This window comes from Pelodiscus sinensis, chromosome 7 (genome assembly GCF_052426305.1).
Source record: "Pelodiscus sinensis isolate ZL-2025 chromosome 7, ASM5242630v1, whole genome shotgun sequence".
NCBI lineage: Eukaryota > Metazoa > Chordata > Testudines > Trionychidae > Pelodiscus > Pelodiscus sinensis.
This window is the reverse complement of record NC_143058.1, coordinates 68,864,449-68,885,959: the sequence shown is the minus strand read 5'-3', so window position 1 is coordinate 68,885,959 and position 21,511 is coordinate 68,864,449. Positions and strand designations below refer to the sequence as shown.

The window sequence follows — 21,511 nt, the reverse complement described above, 5'->3', positions numbered from 1 at the left end:
GCCCCTACCATCACCATAGCTACACTTCCATTTTTAGCACATAAGCTTGATGAAAGCGTGTACATCTTTTTAAGCTGGATTTTACATCTTCCAGTTAAACTGAAATCCATCCTCTGATTTCACTGAGAACCATGTGAAAAATACTGATCCCAGATCTCATGAATAGCAGTGCAGAATGGAAAAACTAAGTTACCAGCTGACCAAATTTTTATTAGACAGCAAGGAGAATACTGAAATTTATCTTAAATATTACCAAAATACTATACACCCAGCCTAGCTAGGGAGAAGAAATACTTAAGTTGTTAGCAACTATGAATCTTACACAATCTTGTTACTGTTTAAGATCCAACACAGATATAACATATGTTGATACCAACTGTGCTCTGGTAAGACTAGATTGATAGGCTTATCTTTAAGTTTTGATGCAATACATGTCATTGAGCAGTTTTATGTTTACAGATTAACCCTGTATTTTCCATCAGATAACTATACAAAATAGTCATTAACATATTTAGCTTACCCGCTGATCACCACCTTCTCTGCGAGGATCAAGCTTCTTTGCAAAATGCCTCAAGTTATCATAATTATGGAAATTGCACAAAGAAACCAGATCCTGAAATCAGTCAAAAAGAACCTACATCATCTTGTGTAAATGGTATATTTCAATATTCTTTCACCTGAGGTTAACACACACACTTTTAAATGTTCTTGCTTCATAATAAACATGATATACTTAGTTAATTTTCTGACTTTAATGAGAGGCTCCTTGCGTCTCTTCATAAAACGCTCTTCCATACACTGATAAAGGCATATTTTTATCAAGTTCCAATAAGAGAGTTCATTTTGTAAATAACTGAATTATTGATGGTATTTAGAAAGAAAGCTAACATATACCAATATCACACTGTAAAAATATCATACCACTTGGAAACACTTATAAGGTGTTATATCACAAAAAGACAACACTTGTGATAGGGAGTTGGACAGAGAGGATTCAATTTAAGAGTTTCTCATAACGAAATTAAATTCACAAACATTATGGCAAGTAGTTTTTTTGCAACAATGTGAAGTTTGCCAATTTATCAGCTCTATATTAATGACAGTTATTTCTTAAAATAGTTTTTAATTGGAAATTATTGTTTATTATAAGATTTAAAAAGCAAAAATATCTAGGCTGAAAAACAGTAATAGATTTTCATCTAGAGTAATAGATGCTCTACTGGTTCATACCCCCAGAATGGGGTACAAACTAGATTATTATGCAGCTAATACACGAATCTAGGGATGTTAAAATTAGATTAACTAATCAAATAGTCAATGGAATTTCCACTAACTATTCAATTAGTCAATAAGGGCGCTTCTGCTTTGAAATGTTGCAAGAGCCCACCTGGCTGTTGCTACATTTTGAAGACGGAAGTGCCAGCAGGGGCTCTTGTGCATTTCAAAGACTGAAATGCTGCATGGAGTCTGGGGCCAGTTCAAAGGCGGAATGCCACCGCTATGCTCCTGCCCCTCCCACCCGCATGGAGCTACAGCTGTGGGGAACCAGCTCTTTCCGACAGAAGCAGCGGGGGGGGGGGGAGGCGGGGAGAAGGAGCAGCTAGTTGACTAGTGTGTCGACTATCTGATAAGCTTTTGCTTATCAGATAGTCAACTACTTAGTCACTTACATCCCTATAGGAGTTGGGCGAATGTAGTACTCTAAACATTGCACAGTGCTCTAAACATTGGCATATCCTTTCTTTGTTGTTCTAATTAACACTACCATAGTTTGTAGACAGAAGAGAAAGACAGAAACTATTTGTCCCTGCCATGTTCTTCTCTTTTTGAAAGGCCAATGATGTGTCACCATTCATTACACTAGTCTACAATTTTTTAGAAGTTGTCTGCTTCTGAGATAAAATGTGCTATTTATTATGTATTTTGATGTGCTGAATTCAAATATGACAATTAGAACAACTGATTGGCTACTGTTTCCAAGATATTTAAGTTTTTACGTTTTATGTATATTGTGTAGATAGAGTTTTAATCATAAATTGTAAACCTAGGTCTTTTCATGTGTTTATGGTTGCTTTACATGATAATATTTCACCTGTCCTGTTTATGTAACACTTTAAGAATCAGCAATTAAATGGAGCATCTCTTGTCACTGTCCAGCAATAGTCTGCAAGCATTGATGGGCTCCATTTGCCCTGATAGCGTTTCTCCATTGTTGCAATGTCCTGGTGAAATTGCTCGCCGCTCACTGCTCCGTAGTTCGGTGGAAAAAAAATCTAGATGAGTGCGCAAAAAAATGTATCTTTAGTGACATGTTGCAACCAAAGCTTTTGCATGCCTTGAGGTGGTTTTCCACCAACAACCTGTAGTTGTCTGCCTTCTCGTTTCCGAGAAAATGTATTGCCACTAACTGGAAGGCTTTCCGTGCCGTCTTTTCCTTGCCACGCAGTGCATGGTCAAATGCATCATCTCGAATAAGTTCACGAATCTGAGAACCAACAAAAACACCTTCCTTTATCTTAGCTTCACTTAACCTTGGAAATTTTCCATGGAGGTACTTGAAAGCTGCTTGTGTTTTGTCCATGGCCTTGACAAAGTTCTTCATCAGACTCAGCTTGATGTGTAAGGGTGGTAACAAAATCTTCCTTGATTCAACAAGTGGTGGATGCTGAACACCTTTCCTCCTAGGCTCCAATGACTGTTGGAGTGGCCAATCTATTTTGATGTAGTGGGAATCTCTTGCACGACTATCCCATTCGCAGAGAAAACAGCAGTACTTTGCGTATCCAGTCTGCAGACCAAGCAAGAGAGCAACAACCTTCAAATCGCCACAAAGCTGACACTGATGTTGGTCATAGCTTATGCACCTCAAAAGTTGTTTCATGTTGTCATAGGTTTCCTTCATATGGACTGCATGACCAACTGGAATTGATGGCAAAACAGCTTTAAGACTCGTCTTCAATGAATCAATTAACAGTCTCCACTCATCTGGATCGTGAACAATGTTGAGGGCTGCCATCACACCATCAATATTGTTGCAGGCTACAAGATCACCTTCCATGAAGAAGAATGGGACAAGATCCTTTTGACGGTCACGGAACATGGAAACCCTAACATCACCTGCCAGGAGATTCCACTGCTGTAGTCTGGAGCCCAACAGCTCTGCCTTACTCTTGGGTAGTTCCAAATCCCTGATAAGGTCATTCAGTTCACACCTTGTGTTATAAGGTGTGGTTCAGAGGAGGAGGATGGGAGAAAATGTGGGTCTTGTGATGGTTCAGGACCAGAAGTTTCATCCTCTTCCTCGTCTGACTCAAGTGAGAATTATTCTGGTGCATCAGGAACCAGCAGTCTTTTTCCGTGGGATAGTGGGCGTATAGCTGATGGAATGTTTGGATAATGCACAGTCCACTTTTTCTTCTTTGATACACCTTTCCCAACTGGAGGCACCATGAAGAAGTAACAATTACTGGTATGATCAGTTGGCTCTCTCCAAATCATTGGCACTGCAAAAGGCATAGATTTCCTTTTCCTGTTCAACCACTGGCGAAGATTTGTTGCACAAGTGTTGCAGCATATGTGTGGGGACCACCTCTTGTCCTGATCTCCAATTTTGCAGCCAAAATAAAGGTGATAAGCTTTCTTAACCATAGTGGTTCTACTGCGCTTTTGTGATGCAAAAGTCACTTCACCACAAACATAGAAGAAGTTATCTGCACTGTTCACACAAGTACGAGGCATCTCTGCTCACATTGGCTAAACAGAAATGTGTCCCTTTGCAAAAATCAAACACTGACAAATAAGAGAGCACGACACTGTATGATTTCTAGAGCTGATATAGGGCAATTTGTTCAGCAAAGCAATGTAAGCTTTGTTATGATTGCATCATCCATGACTTCTAGGAATAACATGATGCAATTCATATCATGTATGACACAATACCAGCTTCAGATTGCATCATTCATTGTTTTGCCTAAAAAGCAAGTACTGTCCAAACCCAGTCATAGATTTATTCATAGATCCAGTCAAAGGTGTATTTTAGTCATTTCTGGTTTAAATTGAGATCCCTTCCCTTTATAACTCACTTATCCTCTGCCATTCGCAAGTCAAGGGTCGTATATACTGACCCAATAGCATATCTTGAAAACTAGAGCCGATCAACAATTTTAAGCATCATTTTCGTTCTCAGTGACCCAGAATTAGTAAAGTTTGACTACATTTATTTCAGAAGCATTTTGGCTGTAGAGCAGTGTTATTACTGTGCAAACTAAGTATGGTACAAGATCTCTGGCCAAAGTCCAAATATTCTTAACATTGGCACCAAACAGGACCCTTCAATTATTTAAAAGGTCACATCTGCAACAAAAGAGAAAGTTATGAATACTTGGCTGACTGTTGTCCCTCTAGAGACTTTCAACCAATCTTCCCACACACAAAAGTATGATATTTTTATCAAAATATAACAAACAGCCATCCCCATCTTATTGCTAGCTGCCAAAGGTCCCTGTCAACAGTTCCAATTCAATTAATTTGTTAGGAAAGTGTCTTTCTGTGAATAGTCTCAGAGGGATAGCAGTGTCTGTCAATAACATATACTAAATGTATTTTAATACAAAAGACAACTGTCGAACTAGCCATCCTTAGCCACCCTTTTTTCCACATACTTGACTGCTAAAAGACTGAATTCCCTCTTTGATGCCACTATTAAGAATATTTGGACTCTGACGAGTCTCCTTAAGGTGGAAAAGATCTTGTGTTCCAATTTATCAATATATAATATCACAAGACATTTTTCCTTTAACTTTTTTTCACAAACACTTTTTAAGGTTGGTTTTATCACTTTCTAAATGTCTGCACAGTTCAATAATGAATCTTATCTGAATGACGACCACAAAAGTTAGAAAACGAGACTGCTCTTCGATCTCAGATCAGGTCAGACTGGGAGTACATACATCAACAAATTTAAGGATTTCCTCAAAGTTCAGTTTGTCCTTAGCCATGCTAGATAAGTAAATGTTGACTGCAAAAGAAAAAATACTGAAAGAAGAAGCCTTCCTTACATGACATAAGTGAATCCCTTTAACGCTGTTGCCCATTTTGTCCAAAGGAGGTGACCAGCACATCAAACCCATAACATTCGGAACAACCAAAAGAATGCCACCAGCAACTCCAGATTTTGCAGGAAGACCAACCTGCAGGAAGGTAAAAACTTAGTACACTACATTAACATTCTAGTCTTACATGATTCATAACACTTTGCACATAAATGTATTATTATCTAATGTTTTTAGTTGATCATTCTCAGAAAATTTTATAAGATGGTAAGCTTTAGTATCCTCACCTGACAGATAAGGAAAGTGGAGAGACAGATCAGCAATTACCCTGCTTACTTAAGGTCAGACAGCATGTTAGTGGTTCAGCAAGAACTATAACACAAGGCCTGATAATCTCAGCAGAGAAGTGAAATGTACACACAGATAGTAAGTGCAATTTTTTAGCACCTAATTCAGGATTTCACCAGTTAACATTTGTTTGAATTATTACTAAATTGAATAAACCATGAGATTACATTCTGAAAGAATGAGATATTTTTGAAGTCCAACTTACATTTTCAGGCCAAAAATGAAGTCTGACTTTAGTGTTACACAACAGTACTTGTCTGAAATACCTTGAAACGATTAATTTCATGATGCACTAGGTCAGCAGTTTTTTAAAACTGTGGGCCAGAACCCTATTTGAATGGGATCACCAGGACTAGCATTAATCTTGAGAGGGCCTGGGGTCAAAGCTCAAAGCCCACCAGCAAGGGCCAGATGCCTCTGGGCTGCAGCTTAGCCTTCCACACCGGCCCAGGGCAGTGGGGCTTGTATTTTGCTCTCTCCATGGGGGAGCAGGGCTCCGACAGCCTCAGGCTTTAGTACCCTCCACCCTACGTAACAGATTTTCAAGTTCTATTGTGTTTAACATCTGATTAATTCACATAACAGCTTAAGTACAAAAAGATCAATCCTAAATGTTTGTTTTAAACAACAGTCTAGGATTAGTATCCCTTGCAAGAAACAATTAGAATCCAACAGTTACTCACGTGGAAGGCAAACTGTCCTGAGAAGTCATACATGCCACAGGAATGCATTAAACTCAAAGTATTCCGGACTGCTTCAGGGCTCAGTACTCTTTCACCAGTAATTGGGCAAAAGCCACCATTAGCCAGAGTTGCTGCCATCACACTAGCCGATTCACAGGTCACTTCAATTGAACACAGCTAACAGAGGGGGAAAATTGCTATTTGTATATATAATCTCTACATATATACAGTGTACTGAAGGTTAACAATCAGAGGTCTGCATGCTAGTGGCATTACACGAGCTGATCTTTATCACTGAATAATAATCTTTATTTCAGCCAAAACAGTTGGGCCATTTTCTGAGACACAAGGTTAGGGATTTTTTTTTGGGGGGGGGGGGGGGGTCGGGGGGGGACGCTCATTTTAAAAAATTCTGGTGATCTTTTCTCTGAAAGGCCCCTCCCCTCTCCTCCCCCCCCCCCCCCCCCACACACATTGTAGTAGGAATCTGAAGTTTGGCAAGAAGTGGCTTTTTTAAGAAGGGTGGGTTTTGCCATCCCCATGAAAATCTGTCCAAATTAGGTCAAATTATAAGGCCTTGGAAAAATGCAGTTTGTACTTGCTCAGAAACCTCTTAGATTTTAGCAATGTAATTCACAAAAAAAAAACCTTTGTCTACTAAGGATGTTAAATATCGATTTGTTTACTAGTCGAGTAGTTGAAGGAATTTCCATCAACTACTCAACTAGTGGGACAAGCACTTCCTCATTCTTCCTTTGAAATGTACAAGAGTCCTACACACTGCTGCGCCCTCACTGATGTGCTGCACTATGGCATAAGTGTGCGTTCATAAAAGCGTGCACTGACAACAAGGTGACCACCCTGCAGAGCTCTATGATGGGCACCTGAGCTACGAAGGTGGCAGAAGACACATGGGCCATGGGCAAATGGGCTGTGATAGACCTGCACCAGCTCACAGCATGCCCTGATACAGGAAGTGATCCAGGATGAAATATGCTTGGCTGACACCAGCAAACCCTTCTTTCTGTCAGGTATGGACACAAATAGTTGGGGGGAGGGGGGAAAGGAGGGAGGGACTTACGAAAGGGTTTAGTCTTACCCAAATAAAAGGCTAAAGCTTGTCTATAATCTAAGATGTGTAAAGCCTGTTCTGTCCCAGAACTATGGGGTTTTGGGTAAAAGATTGGTATAAAAATGTTCTGATTAAGGATGAAATGGGACACCACTTTGGACGGGAGAGCGGGGTGAGGGTGAAGCCTGACCTTGTCCTTGAAGAAAACCATATACGGAGGATCCACCATTAAAGCCTGCAGCTCCAAAACCTGCCTAGCGGAGGTAATGGTCACAAGAAAGGACACCTGCCAGGACAGGTGCAAGAGAGAAGACATTGCCAGCAGCTCAAAGGGAGGGGCCATGAGTCTAGAGAGCACCAGGTTTAGGTCCCAGAGAGGCAGAGGCTTACGCATCTGGGGGTAAACCCTATCTAATCCCTTAAGGAAACGATGCACCACGGGGTCCCTGAAAACAGACCTGCCCCATGACCCTGAATGGAAGGCCAAGATAGCCGCCACATGCACACTTATTGAGGAAAGGGCCAGGCCCTTCGTTCTGAGGTCCAGGAGATAATCCAAGATGGCTGGGACTAGAGCCTCCATGGAGGCGAATCCCTTGCCCTCTGACGAGCATACAAAGTGCTTCCACTTCGCCAGGCAAGACGCCCTTGTAGATGGTTTATGACTTCCCAAGAAAATTGCCTGAATTCAGTCTGAACGCTGCTTCTCTCTGGCAGTCAGTCATGAAGCTTCCATGCCCTGAGGTGCAGAAATTAGAGGTTCGGGTACTGAAGCCTGCCGAACTCCTGAGAAATTAGGGCCAGGGCCAGGCAAAGGCTCAGGAGCTGCCCCACTAAGATCAAGGAGGGCCAAAAACCAATGCTGGCGACGCCACACAAGGACTATTCGGACCACGGAAGCCCTCAACTCCCTGATCCTGAGGATCACCTTATGAATCAGGAAAAACGGGGGGGGGGGGGGGGAGACATACAGTAAGCCCTGAGATGAGGGGCCATGAGTGCACCACCCAGGGCTGTGGCTAAAGAGGGAGCAAAAGCAGGGCACTTCCTGTGGGTCATGAACAGGTTCATGTGGGGAAAATACCACTTGTAGAAAATGGACAGAGCGAGTCACATCCACCCTGAGGGACCACATGTGCCTCTTAAAGGACCTACTGAGGCGATCCGCCAACGCATTCTGGGTCCTGGGAAGGTAAGAGACCACCCGGTGAATGTCATGGGTTACACAGAACTCCCACAGAAGGTAGGCACAGAGGATAAGAGCGAGTCTGTTTATAGAAAACATTGCTGAGGTGCGGTCTGTCAATATTGAAATGCACCTACTTCAGAGCTGTGGTAGGAAAACACTGCATGCAAGGCCAATAGTCCTCAGCTCCTTGAAGTGGAGAGAAAAGTCCACAGGAGACCATATACCTTGAGTCTATAGCTTCCCGAGATGGGCTCCCCAGCCCGTGTTGGAAGCATTCATCATCAATTAGATGGATGGGGGAAGGGCCGTGGAACGGCACCCCCTCGCAGACCATCTCCTTGCACAGCCACCAGTCAAGGGACCTCAACAGGTCCACAGGCATCACCACCCCCATACTGATTGGCTGGAACGATGGGTTGTGGATTCATGCCAACCAGACCTAGAGCAGTCGTAGCTTGAGCCTGGCAAAACGCACCACATAGGTGCACACCACTATGAACCCCAGCAGCCTCATGCAACACCAGGCCATGGTGGTGGGAAATGACTGGAGCCTCAGAACGGGCCTTCTTTATTGCCAGAAAGCAGGCCATGGGCAAGGAGGCTCTGGCCAGCATCACATCCAGACAGGCCCCCAAATTCGATCCTTTGGGTGGGAGTCAGAGTAGATTTGGCCTCGTTTAAGATGAGACCCAGCCTGAGATAGGTCTCCACAACAAGGGATATGCGTTCCAAAACCTGGAAGGAGGAGGAACCCTCTATGAGCCAGTCTTTCAGGTACTGGTGAAGCTGGACCCCCTTTTCAGCAGGAACATGCCAACGACTGCCATACATTTTGTGAGCACCCTAGGGGCCACAGAAAGGGCAAAGTGGAGGGTCTTAAACCGATAATGATCCTAACCCACTGTCAATCGTAGGAATCGCCTCAGAGGAGGAACAATTGAAATATGAAAAATAGACATGTTCGAGATTGAGGGCAGTGTGCTAGTCCCCTGCAGCTAGGGACAGACTGATCAAGGACAACGTTACCATCTTGAACTTTGACTTTACTATAAAGGCATTGATGGCCCTCAAGTCTTGGATGGGGCGAAAAATCGCCCCTCGACCTTCAGGACCAGGAAATAACACGAGTAAAACCCCCTATCCCTGAGATTCAACGGAACCTCATCCACTGCCCCCAGATAGAGAGCTGTTTCACCTCCAACCTTAGGAGATGCTCATGAGAGGAGTCCTGAAAAGGGACAGGGAAGGGAGGTGGGGCAGAAGGAGAACTGAATGAAGTATCCAGTTTACCCAGGACCAAGTGGTCCATTGTAAAATGGGACCAGGAACAGCGGAAAGTGGATAAATGTCTGGAAAAGGGCTGCTGACACGTGGCTGGTACGCTGTATCTGTTCAAACCTTCAAAGGCTCAGCCTGGGGCCCTGATGGACGAGGAGTGGGATGGCCGCCTGTCATTCCTGTTATTGTTGCGGCCCCTGCACCTCGAGAGGTCTGGCCTTCTTCCTTGCTGGAATGGACGGAGGAGGCCCTAGAGAGGGAGTGTGTCTGCGGGGCTGGGGTGTGGATGCCGAGGGACTTGAGAGTTGCACTACTGTCTTTCAGCCAGTGGGGGCTGGTGTCAGTGCACTTGGAAAACAGGCCTGCCCCCTCCAATGGCAGGTCCTGAATAGTGTTCTGGACCTCTGGTGAGATACCAAACACTTGAAGCCAAGCGCCCCTCTGCAGGACAAGGCTGGTCACCATAGTGCGGGCCGCTGTGTCTGTGGCATCCAAGGCAGCCTGGAGTGTCCCTTGGGACACAATCTTTTTCTCTTCTAACAGGGTCTTGTACTCCTGCCTGGAGTCCAGGGGCAGCAGCTCCCTAAATTTGTTCATCTCTGCCCAAGAGTTGAAGGCGTATCTGCTTAGGAGCGTATCTGCTTAGCCCTGGGCGAATAGATTTCAGCTGGGTGCCCCGTTTGTTTGCGGCGCACTCATGTGCAATACGGGTCTTGCGCATGCGCATTTCAGGGCTGGCGAGGGGCTTTCGCCGCCATTCGTCAAGCCCAGATAATAAGCACTACAGAAAAGCCCACGAGGAAATACAAAATTTTACATTCAGAGCAGGTTCTGAATAGTGTAAATAAGGTATGGGACCAAATACTGAACAATGAGAAAACAAAATATGGATTTAGCTGTTCACTGAGGGAGGATAGTCCATTTTGTGCACTGAATGAGACTTAGGCCCTGTACAAAAAAACCCCTGAATATGATATTATTATCCTCATATTATTACATTATCACATCCAGAGGGGGAGACTTGAGAAGTGTAAATGTTTGCCCAGAGCTAGAATTCAGGGTGTGACAATGTCTGCTGATCAAAGCCTGAGACCGCTACTCCTTCTTACTTGTCCCACATGATACTGCCAAGAATGACCTTAAGTGGGTGACTATAGTCTCTGTGGCTCTAGGAAAGATAAAGGAATTTGAGGCACAAGCAATGTTCTCGTCCATCCTTCCTGTTGAAGGAAAATACCTAGGAAAGGACCACTGAATTGTGGAAGTAAATATATGGTTGCACAGATTATGGTGGAGAGGGGGCTTTGGATTCTTCAACCGGGGAATGTTGTTCCATGAAGGATTATTAGGAAGCGATGGGATCCACCTTACGGAAGAGTATCTTCACAGACAAGCTTGCTAACTTTGTGAGGAGGGCTTTAAACTAGATTCCATTATGGATAGAGACCTAAGCCCTCAGGGAAGTGGGACACCAGGAGGAAATAAGGAGGAGGGTGCAACAGGGGAAGCCTCCTTATACATACTGAGAAAACAGAGCAACAGTCTAGTTATTTTAGGTGCCTATATATGAACACAAGAAGCCATAAACAAACCAGGACCTAAGCAATCTGATTGCCTTCTCTGATGAGGTAATTGGCTCTGTGTGTTATGGGGAAAGTGATAGACAGGATACATCTTTACTTCAGCAAAACCTCTGGTACAGTCTTTCTAGGTATTCTTGCTGGCAAGTTAAAGAAATATGGATTGGATGAATGGACTATAAAGTGCATAGAAACCTGGCTAGATCATCATGCTCTATGGGTAGCGATCAACAACTCAATGTTTAGTTGGTAGCCAGTATCAAGTGGAGTACCCCGGGGTAGATCCTGGGACCAATCTTAATCAACATCTTCACACATGACCTGGATGAGGAGTTGGACTGCACCTTCAGCAAGTTTGTGAATAACATTAAGCTGAAGGGACAAGATAGAGACACTGGAGGATAGGGATAGGGTCCAGAGTGACCTAGACAAATTGGAGGATTGGGCCAAAAGAAATCTGATGAGGTTCAACAAGGACAAGTAGAGTCCTGCATGCAGGATGGAAAAATCCATGCTACAGGTTGAGGGACCAACTAGGTAAGCAGAAGTTCTGCAGAAGATGACCTGGAGATTGCAGTGGATGAGAAGTTAGATACGAGGCAACTAATTATGCTAATGGCATATTGTGCTGCATTAGTAGGAACACTGCCAGCAGAATGAGGAAAGTAATTATTCTCCCTTCTCTGGCACTGGTGAGGCTACATTTGGAATACTGCATCCACAATCGGGCTCTCCATGACAGAAAAGATGTGGGAAAATTAGAAAGAGTCCAGAGGAGAGCAATAAAAATGATTTAGGGGTGGGAGCACATGACATACATGGAGAGACTGAAGATATCGGTCATATTTATTCTGCAGGAGAGAAGAGTGAGAGGATTTTAGAGAAGCCTTCAACTATCTGAAGGAGGGTTCCAAAGAGGATGGCACTAAGTTGTTCCCAGTGGTGGCAATTTATAGAACAAGGAGCATCTCAAGTTGAAGCAGGGGACATCTAAGTAGAATATTATAGTTTTTTTTCCCCTCTATCACTAGACGGGTGGTGAACTGGAATGGATTACATAAAGAGGTGGTGAAATCTCCATTCTTACAGGTTTTTAAGGTCTTTTCCAACAGATTCTATAACTGTATCAAAATACATAATAAATGCTGCAGGTCTTAAATGCTAATATAATAAACACAACATGTTACTATAATTCTACACTCACTTTTACTGTTTACTAACAATGATTCTTTGATCTGAATGTTGATTTGGCCTTGTCTAGCTGAGGTAATAAAGGAAGACACAAAATTGGTCTCAGTGCTTATGTACTGTATCACAGATGAATGAACTAGTCAATAGGTCAAGTGTCAGTTCCCCATCCATGAATGTTCAGATAAAGCTAATGTTTAGAAAAATGCTGCTTAGAGATAAGCAAATTACTGAGTAAGAAACATGCTCCTTTCCAAAACAAGCTTCTTGACTTGATATAGCGTTTCAGAGATGAAGTGACAAAAAGGCAAATCTACTCAGTTTCTATAATTCCACTAGGCAGTGGATTATCTCAGGGAAATTCCTGCTAGCCAAGTTTTCATGTGACAAGAAGTGCATTTAATTTGGGAAAAAGTCAAACTCACATAAACCCACCCACAAAAAGCTTTATGACCATTTACAAAATGTACTTATGTTTTGCTCATAAGAACCAATCTGATTAAATGAAGAGAGGTGCAGAAGTGTAGCCTCATTTTGAATACTACCTTCAAACTTGAAATTAAAAAGATAAGCATGCACTGTATTCCATTACAATATAAAGTTGAATGCCACGCTCTGTGTAATAAACACAAAGCAGCCAAAACATTCTGCCAAATCCAATTATGAATACAACCTTCCACGTATTCTCACAGAAGTTTACTAATCCACACAACCCATAGAGATTCATAAATAAGTTTTAATTTCCAAGTTTAATAAATTTTTCAAAATGTTATTTCAATTCCATAACAAATACTCAAGATTAAATAGGAGTCAATCACCTGAAAGTAGAAGTCTAACACAGCAACCATATCTGTGCCTTCTGGAAAACACTGGGGAAAGAAGTAAAAGGAATTTTTTAAATATATTGATTATATTAGACAATACATCAATTTTAAACTAAATAGATTTTAAAATCAAATAAATTCCTGCCAGTGTTCAAAACATTAGCTAGTCTTTTTTAATTAAAATGTATACAGATGTTTAAAGAGAGCACTATAATGTTTAAGAAAACTAAATGACATTCTGTTTTTAAAGATGGAACTCTCATACAGTTTAATACTCTACTAAAATACCTTTATGTACAACTTTAAATCGAGGCACTTTTAAAGTATGCATAGAAACACTTAAAACATATAATGCAATTTTTTAAATAGTCACTTGTACTGAATCTTTGGAAAAAGTTACAGGATATGATAGAACCGATAATCTTATATGGAGAAATGAGATTTGGGTCGTTCTGTAAAGAATACCTAAATACAGGTCTGCATCCTCTGCAAACTAAACCCTTACCATTCATGGGGGATGCGTTCCTGGAAACACTGCAAAGAGCAAAATCTATGGATACTGGGAGTCACAGGGAACTCACTACAGTTGCCAGGAGCTGCGGTAAGTTCCCTACAGCTCCTGACCACCGTTGCCCTCCTGCCCCCGCAAAAATGCAGAACCACAAATAGCACGATTCCACAAATAGCGAGGGTCTCCTGTACAACACACAAGGTATTCTAAACTATATCAATAAAAACAGGTTATAAAATAAAACACCAAAAATTCAGAAACCAACATTACGAGCTGATGTTTTTGCATGACTTCTAACAAAAGATGGACAAACCTTCTTTTCTTTCAGGTAATAGCCAATTGCAAAGTTTCGATCTCCACTCTCTCTTTCAGACTGGAACCTTAAAAAAACAAAAACCCAAGTTTTCAAATACTTGGAATGTAGCATTTTTTGTTTTTTCATTTTTTAACTTATGGGCAAAGCCAGATGTCAACAAAAAAGAAACAGGTAGAGAGCTCTGAAAAGAACAATTTTGCATTTGTTAAAAATTAAGCATTTAAAAAAGAATAAATATACTGGAATCACCTAGTTATGCAATTATTACTGTCTGTAACCACACCATTTCAACACTGTTACCCTTGTCCTCTGAACTTCTGGTCCAAACTTACCCGACTGAAACTAGTGGTAAAATTACTAATGAATTCAAGAATGCAAGAACAGATCTGTTATTCATTAAACCCATTCAAGTCAAATCTTTTCTTAAAATTAGACTGTATGTTGCTCAGGACAAGGAGTGTGTCTATCATGTGCAAATAAGGAGATTAAAGTAAGACAGCTTTCTAAATTCAACCAATACAAATAGGAGGACATTTCTGATTTTAGGCTACATGTAAGGAGACTGTTGATCCCTTACTAAAACTTAGTGAGGGGTTTTGGTTGGTTATCTCCCAGTACCAAAAGAAATGGTAATGTTGATGGAAAATCAGTAGCCTGAGACTGAAAGCAGTCTTTGTTGAGTAATTTACTAGTCGAGTAGTCGATGGAGTTTCTATCAGTCGATCAAGTTCCACATTCCTCCTTTGAAATGTACAAGAGCCCCATCAGGAATGTGGAACTCCGTGTGCAGCCCAGGTACAGTAGGAAGTTCCACTGACTCCGGGCTGTACATGGGCATGGCAGCTTTGAAATGTACAAGGATCCTCAGTGGCAACTCTTGTGCATTTCAAAGCGGAAGCGCCCTCATGAAGCCTGGGGCCAGCGGGGAACTCAGAGTTCCCCACTGACCCCGAGCTCCATGTGGCGCTGCTGCTTTAAAATGCCATGCAGAGCCCAGGGTCAGGTGGGACTGACTCCGGGTTCCGCGTGGCATTTCCGTGTAACCTGGGATCAGCTGGGGAGTCCCCAGCAGACCTCTGGTTCCACGTGGCACTGCAACTTTGAAATACTACTTCTGCCCCCACCCCCCCCTGCTTTGCTGCCTCTATCTGATAGAGGCAGCAAGGAGGGGGGAATCGACTAGTCGATTGGACTACCCAATAAGCATTTGCTTACTGGATAGTTGACTAGCCCCTTACATCCTTAATGTAATCAGCACTTTGTCAGGGAAGCATCCAAAGCAAAGAGTACCCCAGAGTGGGGACAGCTTAGCTCATGTACTAAGCCAGACTAAGTGAACGAGCCTTCCAGGAATCTTTGGCCCACTCTTGTCAGGATTATGAAGACACTGCCACCCAAGAGAGTAAAAGGGGGTCCTTAAGGTCGGGCAGGCTGCTAGGTAAAGGGAGTGGAAGCAAGAACTGGATACTTTCACTAGTTAATTCCACCGTGGTTGTGTATAAACCAGGAAAGTTCCCTGTAATAACTGGACTATTCCCTCGTTTGTCACCACCAAGACCCAAAAACTGAATTCTTGGCTTTAAATCAGCTTAGTGAGGTGGAAACCTTGCGGCTTCTAAAATGAAGCATCACAATATCCTGAAATAACTGCAAAGTGAGAAATATCATAAAACTAGTGCTTGAAAAAATATTAAACATCTATTAACCGGGAGAGGGAGAGGGTGTAAAGAGCATGGTGGGACAGCTGGACTGTGGAGGAGCGCTGCTTTCACCTTTGGAAGCATTGGTCCATGGCAAGGTGTTCTGGGCCCTGCAGCAATACCAATAAGAATGATGGGGGACAGCTGAATGAGTCTGCTAGGTCAAGGGCAGTAGAAGCTCCTCTCCCCTCTTGTTCCTCCTCAGGGAGAAAACAGGCCTAGGTACGGTCTCACGGCTTTGAGACTGTGCCAAGTCCTCAGTGCAAGGAATAAGCTTCTGTGGGAGCAACAAGAGGCTGCAACGGTTCAGAAAAGCAGTGAGTAAGAACAACTTTCTGAGATGCTCTAAGTCAGAAATCTTCCCCTAATATTGCCTACATTCTAGGTGTCTGCTGACTGTCTTCGCTCAGGCTTTACCAATTTACATGTTGCCGCAGGACACAACCCATTTAAAAAAAAGCAAATTTCACATTCTCATGCTTCAGAGAAATGTGTTATGTGGGACAAAGGCAGGTGAACAGTCTGATTGTTTTATGGGCCTGGTGTCAGACCCTAATCAATCTCCAGTCTGCCCTCTTTCTTGAAGAACTGGGATGTAAAATATTTACATACCACATAATTTTCAGGCATTATGCAATTCTCCAAGACAGAAGAGACTCTTTACAAACTTGTCACTGGCAAACATGACTCCCTAATATAAGGAGCAGTACTTTAACCCCAGGGACCTGAAGGAGACCATCCTGGGAAAGTTTTTTTTGTTACTCTTAATTTACTAACAGACTAATCATAAATACTAACCAACCAACCAACCAACCAACCAAAATAACTAATGCTAACAACAAATGTACTAGCTAGATTACACAGGTATTGACAGCAAGCTTTCTGCCTCAATACCTTGAGACAGGTGAAAGGAAAAGGCGGCAGTTAGTTCATTCTGTATTTTTATGTCCTCGCCCATGAGCATGAGAATCTCCATGTACCTTCCCCCCCCCCCCTCCCCTTTAGAGCTTCCTGGCATCTGACAGGGAGAAGGCAGAGAGACCTTCACAACTCTATTTTTCCTCAATTTCCCTTGTCTGGGTCCTCACCCTTCATGAATAATTTCAGAGCCTGACTCCTATGTTGCTCATTGCTTCCCCCATCAACAGGAAATAGACATAATTCTTGATTGTTTAACCACCGCCCACAATATTTTGATTTATCAACAGTAAAAAATGGCTAGCATAATTTGTGTCACACTATTACAGCTTAGCAAAACTCTGAGATATAAGACGTAGGCACCTTCTCTCTGCAGAGTTGGAAAGATTCTACATTAATTTACACTTGGTTCACACAGAGAGGTTACCCTTGTAACCACAGAATTTTACATACAATTTTTTAAAAATGTAAGGTAAAATTCTGCATGAAATGACAGTATAGTGAATAAATTTTAAGTTCTCATTAAAGTTGAATTAGATTAAGCAGTCTCACTCTGGTAGAAGAGTAATTAATTATACTTTTATCAGTGCAAAATCTAATTTAAGGTGTAGAACTGAATTAATAGTCAAATATATACATGTATTGGTTATCAATAAAGTATATATAGTATAATGTACACTGAATTATAGGTAGGCCAGTAGATTGAGACAAAAGCAAAAGATCCTTTTCTTAAAAGTAACACTGAAAGAGGCCGGGCAGTAAAAGAACAGAAAAGGGCATATGACAGTTAAATATAATGAATACACAGTTCCCTGTGATATGCACAAGTACAATGAAGAGGGATCTGACAGTTAGAAAAAAAAGGAATCAGGCTGAATTCCATGTCAATAGGTAAACAGAGGCCCAAGGATGCACGTTGCTGACGTGGTGGTCTGAGTATCTGAATAGAGTGCCAGGGCAGGCAAGAGCTGGGTAAATATGTGGACAATCCACTACTTTTAATTAGGCTTTTCTCCCATTAAATTTAAGCTCATAGTTAAAGAAGTTAAAATGAAAGTTATCAGCTGCCACACTAAAGATTCCTGTATCGAATATGCTCAGGAAATTATAATCACCAATCTCCCCTCTCCCACACAAACTCATCAGCATTCACAATTCCCCAACACCACGGAGCACACTTATGTTTTTCATAGAAGCACTGCCTCAGTGGAAATTCTGAATTTGTAACAGAAAAGCCTTGTTTTCTTGCAGGAATCCTCAATTCTAAGATTCCCATAAGGGGGTTTGCTCTTTAAAAGATTACATAAATTTAAAAAAAGCAAAAGGAATAACAAATGTAAAAGGATGGTTTATAATCCTTTGGTACACCGATGTTAAAGTGAGCAGTTTCATTTTTGGTATGAATGGCAGGGTGTCACAGTTTTGATGTGAGGCTTTCATCTAAACAGCACTCAAGAGAAATTCTCCAAAACATATGAAGTAACCATTGTTGTACATAATATTTAACCAAAACTATTATCAAAGAGACTGTTGTACATTAAGTACCACAAAAATGAACATTTAGATCAGAACAACGTAAACCATATAAGGAATGAAGTTATATTTTCTTAAATAAAGGATAAACTGTCTCCACTGAGCTTAAGATGGGCTCAGCTTTCACCTTAGACATTTTACCACCAAACCTCAAACAAAAACAAAAATACTCACGTGGCATTACTGAATCCAACATACTCGTTACCAGCCATATTATTCATAAACTGCATCATCTATAAAAAATAAAAAGCATCCCAAAAATATTCAGATCTGAAAATATCATAACTCAGACCAAATTTTCAACATGGCCTTAACTGAACCTGTTTTGGGAGCATACATTCAAACCCATTAGAACAATGGTGTCCAACCATTTCTGAAGCAGTAGCCAGTATAGTGGTTACTACCACAGCGAACAAACCACACTTAACTAGCCACATAACCACAAGTGTCTAATGGCTGCTAGTGTGTTGGACACCACCGCATTAGAATTTCTAAATAAATCTCTATAAATCAGATAGCTGTTTACACTGCTTAAGTATCACCTGCAATTTAAAGGCAAAAATTCCATGAGGACAATGTGAGCCACTGTAGCACCAAATCTAAATATGCTAAACAGCAACAGAATGTTTTAATATTCACTTACATAGTCAAATTTTTCTGCATTATTTGCTCCTTGCTGAAAGGAAAGAAGAGATATTTACAAGAATTGTTAACATACAAAAAAAAGTCAGAAGTTCATGTAGCATATTAGGGGGTTTTTAGTTTTATATAATTAATAAAAATGTAAATGTATAAAGCTACTTAAATATAAAATACTACAAATATTTTCTATATTAATATAATTACAAGAAAAACCCTAATTAAAAGGTAAGCATAAATAACTTAGAAAACATTTATACAAAGAAAGCTACAAGATGTTTTTATCAAATACCCTGAATACAGGGGATGAGTTAAACAAAAAGAAAGGTATGCTTTATTTTAAGTGCTCTCTATTCAACACAACATATTGACAAAGAATAGTATAATAATAATAATAATAATAATAATAATAATAATAATATACGTGACACAAATTCATTGTGATCAATGTTCCTACAATGAACAAAACACTGGATTATACGTATAAAAAAGAGTAAAGATCTTGTTTTATTTTATATTAGCACTGAGCACAGAAAAATTCAGACTTCAGGCCAGAAAAATTCAGACTTCAGGCCATGAAGTGTTTCCTATGGTTAGGTTTCATGTTAAAAATTTAATTCAGACAGAAAACTTAAAATAAAGTGTTACCTTTACTATAAACAGATTTGCACTTAAATTGAGATTTAAGGTAAGTATCCTATAAAGAAACTGATTATTTGGTTAGCTAAATATGGTATTACTCAAAAGCTACCACTTTAGAAACTTAAAACTACATCAACGTTTTCCTAAGCAACATAAGGAAAACTGTCAAATCTTATTGCACTAATTTTATTAAAATAGTTTTTAGGGGACTTTTTAAAACATGTTTTCTTAAATTTGCTAAATATCAGTGAAAGATGTATTGGTCCTTATCTCAGTTTCTGATAAGTGACCTGCCATAACTTTGTATTGGGGGGGGAGGGGAGGGAGAGAGGGGAAAGCTCATGTATTTTACTTGTTTTGAAAAAGCCAAGCAGCTTCATTTTAAGTTTATAAAAACAGTGGATTAAAAATCTGAAATTGAATCAAATGGCTTCATCTAAACTAACAGAAACAATAAATCTGAGGTTTGTTTTATAAACCACTTGAGTATTAAATATAGTCCTAGATACATTAGCCAAAAAGATTACCTCGAGCAGCCCAAGAAACTTTACTCACACTACATTTAGTATAGAAAAAATAAAAAAGTGTAAGTTTTGCATGTACCATTATTTTACTTAATGAAATGCATAAAGCCAATTTCCCACTCTACAAATGGATTAAGATGTTGCACACAGCCTATGAAGCCCTATGTATCAGCTCATATATAAGAGGATGTGCAGTCAGATGTATGAATGATCACTAGTTGAAAGCAATACCATGCTGCTGTGCCAAAATTGTGTCAATGGTCCCTTACACATATAAAATAAAAGGTAATCAATTTTATTCAGAGCCAATAATCTCTAGCTAAATAATAAGTAAGTTATACTTAAAAAAAAAATCACATTTCATCAAAATGTTTTGTATAATATACCAGAATACAAGCCTTAAAAAAGTAATGCCAAATCTGTTCAATGAAAAATAATTAAAAGAAGAAATTACCAACTTCATTGAACTGTTGCAGTTGTCAAAATATTCCATAGATCCTAATGCTGTAAAATATGTAACAACATTTAAGCCACAAAAACCTTTTCAACCTTTTAAATGCACAATGAACATCTTTTTGGGAAATTGGGTCAGCATTAGTGAAGAGATGCTGCATCAATAATCATAGGGTTAGACATTTAAAATAAACTGAAATAAGTTATGGTTTTGTTTAAAAAAGGTAAAGGAGAAAGATCATGCTTTGTGCAAAAATACAAATATACAGTATTTTGGTTCTTTTTTTGCCCAACTGAAAAAAATCCTTTACATTTAATAAACTAATTTTACTAACAAAATATAAACATGAAGGGCAAAAGTCAGATATGACATCAGTACTATTTTCATTTCACCATTTTTAAAAAAAATAGTGTTTTTAATAAGCACCATCTGATTTACCACTGCAGAAGATAATCACTTTTACACAGCATCTTCTGTACATTAATGATCATGTTGACCAGATGATGTACATTTAAGACTCTGATTCTGCACACATGCATTACTGACTCTGAGCACACAAGCAGCCCAACTGAATTCAATGAGGCTATTCATATGCTTAAAGTATTTGCACAGGTGACATAATTGGAGCCTACAATATGCAATAACTTAGAAAAAAACAAAATGTTTTATTTCCATTGTGTGTTGATGACTACAGTAGATCACTACCACAACTTCAGTTTTTATTTGTAGAGATAAAGGAAGCATACTACCCATCTTCTAAATTAACAGGCCACATTGAAAATACATATGATTGAAGTTCAAATACAGATACTAAAATTTAGTTATAGAATTTTGAAGCTATTTTCAACAACTTAAACAGTGAAAGACAGGAAGGCCTCTTTACTGTTTTACATGACTTTGCTTTAATTAACACTGGAAAATCAAGTTAATTTATATTTTTAAAAGCTTCGTAAGCAATTCATCTACCTAGATTGCTAATGAAATGTTCCATGCAACATCTTCAGAAACATTCGTATTACACATATACACACATTGTATACATACCTGTGTGTATATTTTCT

General features: G+C 40.3%; 1 protein-coding gene across 2 annotated transcripts in view; it reads right to left on the bottom strand.

The window, feature by feature from the left end:
* The window catches only part of GLS (glutaminase), a 120,935-nt gene that overhangs the window by 46,355 nt on the left and 53,069 nt on the right, over window positions 1-21,511 (bottom strand). For both annotated transcript variants that reach the window (XM_075934201.2, XM_075934202.2), the window contains exons 8-14: window positions 18,835-18,867; window positions 18,366-18,424; window positions 14,038-14,104; window positions 13,208-13,258; window positions 6,083-6,259; window positions 5,058-5,189; window positions 521-613 (exon numbers count right to left, since the gene is read on the bottom strand). In XM_075934201.2, the coding sequence (XP_075790316.1) occupies window positions 521-613; window positions 5,058-5,189; window positions 6,083-6,259; window positions 13,208-13,258; window positions 14,038-14,104; window positions 18,366-18,424; window positions 18,835-18,867 (612 nt within the window). The remainder of the gene's footprint in view (window positions 1-520; window positions 614-5,057; window positions 5,190-6,082; window positions 6,260-13,207; window positions 13,259-14,037; window positions 14,105-18,365; window positions 18,425-18,834; window positions 18,868-21,511) is intronic.